The sequence below is a fragment of the Montipora foliosa genome, chromosome 13 (assembly GCF_036669935.1).
Source record: "Montipora foliosa isolate CH-2021 chromosome 13, ASM3666993v2, whole genome shotgun sequence".
NCBI classification, from domain to species: Eukaryota; Metazoa; Cnidaria; class Anthozoa; order Scleractinia; family Acroporidae; genus Montipora; species Montipora foliosa.
The window spans coordinates 40,915,583-40,923,082 of record NC_090881.1 but is presented as its reverse complement, the minus strand read 5'-3'; the positions used below and the strand labels follow the sequence as shown (position 1 = coordinate 40,923,082).

Genomic DNA, 7,500 nt, shown 5'->3' with positions numbered 1-7,500 from the left:
GCCCATGTTTGTCCTGTTTTCAGTGGCCGTTTCGCTCATTAAGAAGTGTTCGTTTCGCTCATATAAGTTCGTCATGGCCGACAAATAAGACACATTCTCATCAAAGCTTCGCACATTAGCATGAGATTTACTCATTTTCGGGTCACTCTCCAGCAAGCTGGAATTTATATACCCCCATGAGCTTGAGGGGTCGAAGAGCAAACGCTCATCATCTCCTCGTCATGTTTAACGCCTGGGCGAGTCAAAGGCTCCTGAAATTCAGTCAACTCCACTTCAATTTAGAGAGACGCTTGGTATTAATGGTCGTGTAAAAGCTACAAAATCACCCCAATGCAATGCACAATCAATGCGGGCTGCCACGATGGATGCACGCTGATTGCGCGGTTACTATTCCAACATGGCCTCGGGTTCGGGCAGTCTCGTTCGGGCCGACTAATTACGAACAGTGTCTACACCTGAGTGAGTGACACATTTGCATATCGGAGTCCCCGCAAGAAACCCGTTTCTACGTTTCGCGTATCCACAAGTTTAAAAAGGGATTTACAAATTCTTCTCGCCAAAAGAAACTTGCAAGGATGCAAAAATAATCCACAGAAAAACACATTTAACCATGTCAACTTTTAAAACGAGATGCGATTATGCAATGGATATTTTCAGCTGTATTCACTATTTATGCAAAGATCACAGGAATTGTAACTAAATAACCACTATTTTAATCATGTCTAAAGACTAATCTTCTAACCTTTCAACATTTTCACTGCCACAAGTGTTTTCTGAGGCATTCCTCGGAGACCATCCGCTGTTGCCTTGGCAACTTGACCAAAAGCGCCTTTTCCAATAATCTTCTCAATGGTCACATGATCTCTAGGTATTTCCCACGAGCGCGTAGAAGGATTAAGAGGCGCGTATTGACCGCCTTGCACGTCATTAGGAGAGGTGGGTCGAACTTGGTATTCAACAATTCCCATTTCTACTGAAGGCTAAAAAATAATTGAAAGTTCAATCCTTATCTCTGTTTTGTAAAAAACGATAAGAGAGGAAAGAGCAGAGGGAAATACTTATAATAGAAGTATACCGTGTTTTCCGTTGCATTTTCATATGACGACTCTTGATACGCCCTTTATAGAAAAAGAAGGACAAAAAAAGAAAACAAAAACGAAGAAAAGAAAGAAGTGAAAAAGAAAGAAAGAAAGAAAGAACGTCAAACAAGGATAATCAAAGGCTACTTTTTCACTAATCATAAACTGAAACTTAAATAATGATGAATACGCCATGGATTGGCGTCCATCTCATGATCTGCCTCTGTATAACTTATTGCTGGAAATTATATTTATGAAACAAGCAATAGCGTAACTTCTACAGCCAGTATATAAAGTCGTTTAATAGCCCATTTCTGAGTTGCTACATGCCTCAGTTTCAAAGCGAGTCCTGGTGCTCAACTCTTCAAATGGAAACGAGTTGCGTATTCTTATGCAAATCAAACTCATTTCCCTTACAATAGTTGAGCACCAAGACTCGCTTCGAAACCGAGACAAACAGCAACTCGGAAATGGCCCATTACAACCAACACATCCCCCATAAGTCTAAACGGATGAACTTCCGATTCTCTTTACAGAGATCAATATACCTTTAGCAAACAGCCCATGAAAAGGTGTCATGTGATGTTAAACGGGAAAAAAGGCCTATACTAGTGTATCTCGCAGATAGTAATGCTGCAGAACATTCTGTTTCTACCGATTCGTGTACACTTTTTTTAAAATAAAAATCTTGTTTTTCCGACCCAAGATGAATTTATATTCTTATTTTTCTGCCGATTTTTGGCTGAAAATATTCTTGTATTGCGCTTAAATGACATTTCCGTTTTGTATTAGGCAATTACAAGTGTTCGGTGTCTAGATGTGTATCGCGTTACATTGTGAACGTGCTCCATCGCTTTTCATTGCAGTCAGAGAGGTCAAGATGTCACGTCAGACCACAATTGGCCGTTTTATCGGCTTTAAAAATGAATTTCTCACAGAAGCACGTGATACAAACCAAAGTACCCAATTGTGTTTCAATTACGTTTAAAGAAAGAAATAATTTTATACGGTTAAGTTAAAAGCGTATAATTGTATTGTATTTACAGATTTTCAACACACACGATTATATCGTTATTTCAGCCTCGGGTTTATTCTTAAAATTTCGCAAATTTCAGTCTCGATATTCTTATAAAAAAAAGAGTGTAGCATTGGTAAGCAAAGCAACGGTACATAGAGAAGTGAGTAAGGCACAAGGTATTTTTCCTTGTGGTAGTCGAACTGTGAACTAAGGCGATGTTCGGTAATTTGATTCTTGAATTCATCACTTTTTCCCAGAATGCACCATAATTAGCAAGTATGCACTGCACCATTCATCAGCTTTTACCAGAATGCATTGCATTTGAGAAGAACGCCGCCAAACACTCTGGAGATTGCTTAAGCACGAGGTCCCGTACATATTCCATGAAACAACACATCATATTTACGGGACCTTGTGCTTAAGCAATCTCCAGAGTGTTTCGCGGTGTTCTGCCCAAATACAATGCATTCTTCTAAAAGGTGGTGAATGGCGCAGTGCATTCTGGCTAATTATGACGGGTTCTAAGAAAAAGAGAATTCGTCCTACCTTCTCATGAATCCAGAATATGTTGCTGCTCGCTCGCAGCAACAAGTCTTGGTAGTCTCCAAATAATGAAAAATTATTCACAAAAGAAACATGCATGTACTGGTGAGATTGAGTCATTTGCCATTGGGAGTGAGAGAAGCAAATATAAGACACTAAAGGCAAATAGCTTTTGATTACCTTTTCTGTCTTCCAGTGCCTACAAAACAAATGGTAGAGAGAACATGTCAATAAATTACTGGGTAACTGGCGGTGGTATGGTCGTATTCGATTGACCCTTCAGGAGCAACAGTACTCTATATTGAATGACCTAAAAGTTATTTACTTCTAAGAAACGTGAACCGAACTTGCCTGTTAATAACTGTAAGCACAAATACTCTGGACAAACTTTGTCCCGTCTGTATTCGAAGCTTTCGCGGAACCAGATAATTATTAAGAATAAATTTGCCATATGCATTTTTGATCATTTTGGAAGACACCCAGTCAAACGCACCCTTACCCTCCAAGAGAACTCACACCTAAAACTCTCTAAACTCAACTACTTTACAAGTAATCCGAAAACTTCCATACAGTAAACGTTGCCTTGAGAGTACATGTACATGAGTTAATGTAAACAAATATTTGGAAAAAATAATCCATGGCTGTGAAATTGGCCTTCTTCCAAGATCAAGCCTTTGACTCTCGGGATTGATCGGTACGTAAATCCTCCTCACAATTTCAAAGGAATGTCAGTCAGTCAGGTATTGAGAATGAAAAATATCACCTTTAGAAGTGTGATATTGATATAACACCAGATTCTCATGATTACCAAGCAAAAAAATTTATGGTGTTGTTTACGAAAATGAATTAGGGTTTCGATCGTGGGAATGAAAGAGTTAACACCTCCTATCAAAAAGTTAGGAGCGGTTTTCAATTGAGTGTCGAAAGTAATTAGATAATTACTTTGGTTTATGATTACTGCACTCAGTGATTGGTTCAACCAATCAGAAGTGAAACCAAAACCAATCGTGGCTCGCGCGTGTACATTTTCCTGCGCTTTGTTTCGGCTGCGTGTAATTTCTTCGAGTTCTGATTGGTTTGCCGGATTTTCTCAGTCCTTTTTGATTGGCCAAAGTAATTACTTTGGTTTTGGTTTTACGACACTCAGTTGAAACTCGCTCTATTGGCTCATGTTCTTGGAAACGACATTTGACCATTTTAGATTGTACGTTTTGTTTTCCCATTGCAGGTCACGTGATGTCGTCAAGGGAATTTTCCTTTTGTTTTTTCATAAGTTATGCATACATTTGCACGAACGAAAGAAACTGTTTCCTAGAGTAATCGATCACTTGGTCTGAAATGGGAAAACAAAACGTACAAGCTAAAAAGGTCTATCGTCACTCTAGTCGATCTTTCATTGTTTTCCCTGCCTCTTGGCAACAAAACATTAATTTTCTTCACTCTCCTAAATCTCTACGTCTGGAACAGCCTTTCTTGCTATTGAGAAAGATGACAAGTTCACTAAACAGGATCCCAAAGACACACAGGAAAGTGGAACAACAATACCAATAGCAGGGCGGCAAATCCCGAGTTTGCTCGGTTAAAAGAACGCTGAACCTTGGGTTCACGTTTGCTCGATTCAAAGAACACTGAACCTCGGGTTCAAACCCAGACTGTGCTAACATTCAACGTCGTAAAACCTTGCAGGGAGATCTGCATGTCCTTCCTATTTTACCGGAGGAAGTAAAGTGCAGGTTGCAGGATAGGGTTGCAGGTCATAGTTTTACGATAACTGAAACCACGTAAACCTTTGATGCTAACCTTAGGCTTAAACACTCTGTAAAGCATAGTGCTTAGGCCTAATTTTAGCATTAGTGAGTTGCTTCAGCTAAGGTGGAACAATGACCTGAAACTTGCAGTTTACACCCTCCACTTTTTTACTCTTTTCAAATAGGAACAATAAACCTGTGCTGTCCTTCTTTAGTAAGTCCCATCTCACAACCTTTGATCTTGAACTCTGTAACACCCTTAAGACCTCACAAACAGATAGGAATGAGAAGCTGGTGTGCTGAACGCTCAGTTTTACTTCAAAAATTGGCTTGGCAGTACTGAGTTTCTATGGTGACCCAGTGTCCACTTACGCAAAGGCAATAAACACAAACACCAAAAAAAAATTAACATTTGCGATAATAAAAAAAGATAGTTACCTCTTCTATGGAGCCAAATATTATAAGCAGTAAGACCAATATTAATTGCAGCGAGTATGACAGTCACAATGACGAAAAGTGTGCAGCTACATGTACATTTCTCACCTGAAAATTGAAATAAATCACAAACAAGTTACTCGATGCCCATCCATTTTGCACAAGTACTGTGAATAAAGTTAAAATATTAGAATGAACTGTTTTGTAAATCAATGACTTGAAAGAGCTAAACGCTTACTAAAAAGCCGAATCTTGTAATATTCCAACACTGACCTGTCTTGTCAGGCCTCGATTTTAACCAACATGAGGACGAACAAAACCAGTGCAAAGGGCAGTGGATAGGGAGATTCTATTCATAAATCGGTAAAAGATACCACACAACCAGTCATATTTCATCTACAAGTATTAAGTGGAAATGGGTTGGACATTTTGCCCGGTCTACAGACAACAAATAGCCACTGACGTGCACCTTGGAAGGGTGAAAGGAGTGTTGGCAGACCTGCCAGACACTCGCATGATTCAATTCAATTCAGTTCAATTCGATTTTTATTCACACTTTTTAATAGTTATTAGCAGAGAAAACATACAAGAGGATTAACCCACTGACCCCTGAGAGTGACAATTAATGTATTCTACTCTGTCTAACGCCAGAGGTGTGAATGGGTTAAGAGAGAACGGAGATACATGTGCACATAGATAAAAAAAATAAAAAAATCTTGTTTACAATGGCCAAAGGAGTACTATTAATTAATAGCTTTCGAGTTTGCCACTGTCATGTTAATTTTAAATAAGAAGACCAAGATATTTAAACTTTCATAGTGCCTGGAGGTTCGACCTGGACAACATTAGCAAAAGACCCTGCAGACTGGACTATAAACAGGCCGCAGAGGGCCATATCCAACCTTAACTTATTAAGAAGCTTTTGGTTCAATTGGAGACTAAAACATTGCCTGCTGAAATGTCTGATCTTATTTTAATAATCTGATTTTGCAACCAGCGAGAGATTTTGATCAAGAGTAAGTTTTCACACCAATTTAGAAATTTAAACGTTCTTTAGACAGTCATTTGAAAGCCAATTCTTACAATTGACTTAAAGCTTTTCTATGATCTGGTAAACAAGGGATGACTAGTTATGGTTCCGTGGACATGCCTTCGAAAAACTGGAAGTCGTATTCAATTTTGCACCTGTAGTCAAATGTGAACGGCTCTGATGAAGACGGGTCGTTGAGAAAAACTTGTCATGAAAGCAAAGACATTCTTGTTCCCTGACCCTGAAATTAGTTTCTTGCTTCGTGAATGTTTGTCTCGCTGGTACTGGCATATTTTGCTGATATATATGCTCTGTGTCATAATTGTTTTCCCGTTGCTAAGGAAACGTAAGGGAATGCATATAGTAAAAGGAATCTGTTCTTGCAAAGTGACTTGACTTTGCGCTCTTCTGTCGTTTTCTTTGAAACTTGATGATAAAGGATCATCAACATGAGTGATCTCTTTGCCTGATTAGGACTGTTTGTGGTGGTAATGAACTTGCAAATTGTTGTACGCACACTCAGGTTGTCAAAACATTACTCATTGTTTGGTCAGGGTATCTATTCGATGGAATAGAAAATTGATAAGAATCATGAAATAATATCAATTAAGCGATCAACTCTTGTTCTTCGGCCATCAAGGCTTAATTAATTAGAAATAAAATATAGGTCACAGTGATAAACATTGTGAAGCAATGCATTATTTTTTATAAACTTGACGTGCCGTATGCTACAACATAACATTTTCAAATTAAAGTAACTGGTTATGATTTTGAAATATTATTTATATACAAATTTCTGTAGGTCTGGGACCGAGATTAAGAAAAACGATCTTAGCAAAAAGTAACAGTTTATCGCAACTGAGATTAGCATCGGATTAAGTTCCTTAATAAACAAATGTTTCTTTGCTTTACATCATTAGGTTTAAAGGCTTTAAAGTTTGATGTAAGTGTTTTGTCAGCCATACCAAGTGCTGCATGATATTCAGGTGGTGGTCAAATGGTACAGTGTTCATGATGTTACAATGATGTTGTTACACTGCACACTGTCCTTCCAATGAACTACGTAAACTGTAACATGAATCAAGGCATCTTGGAGCTACATGTTCATGTACATGTAGGCAGCTGCAAGTTTAGTTTGTATTTCCTAAGAGGTGACAACGGTCTGTATAAGAAGCATGAGTGACCCTCACACGAAAACGTTCCTTGCGGTTTGTCGCTCGAAGCTTGCAGCCGTTCATAACCAGGTAAAAGCCACGTGCAAGGCATTTGAAGTCTGGTAGTTACTAAAACCCGGAACGACCCACAATGATCCCCAACAATCCACAACAACCCACAACGATCCCACAACGATCCCACAATGATCCACAACGATCCCACAACGAGCCACAACGATCCACAATGGTCCACAACAAAAGAAACCAGCTAAGAAGACCAATACCAAGTATTTCATGGCTTTAACCTCGTTCCTAGGGTCTCTTCACGGGCCAGCTGGAAAGCGGGGAAAGACTGTGGACTGGAACCCATTCTGTTAATTACGTTAATGATTTAAAATATTTAAAATTTCAAAAAATTAAATTTTAAATTGTTTTAAAAATTGAAAAACAATACCAAACATAATGACCCACAACCACCCAGTAAAACTTTAAG

General features: G+C 38.7%; 1 protein-coding gene across 2 annotated transcripts in view; it reads right to left on the bottom strand.

Moving 5' to 3' along the window:
- The window catches only part of LOC137982362 (fibroblast growth factor receptor 2-like), a 97,364-nt gene that overhangs the window by 16,135 nt on the left and 73,729 nt on the right, over positions 1-7,500 (bottom strand). For both annotated transcript variants that reach the window (XR_011118672.1, XM_068829465.1), the window contains exons 8-11: positions 4,827-4,931; positions 2,821-2,839; positions 1,076-1,118; positions 743-980 (exon numbers count right to left, since the gene is read on the bottom strand). Coding sequence is in view for 1 of the 2 variants with exons in the window: in XM_068829465.1 (XP_068685566.1) it covers positions 743-980; positions 1,076-1,118; positions 2,821-2,839; positions 4,827-4,931 (405 nt within the window). In the remaining variant the exon portion in view is untranslated. The remainder of the gene's footprint in view (positions 1-742; positions 981-1,075; positions 1,119-2,820; positions 2,840-4,826; positions 4,932-7,500) is intronic.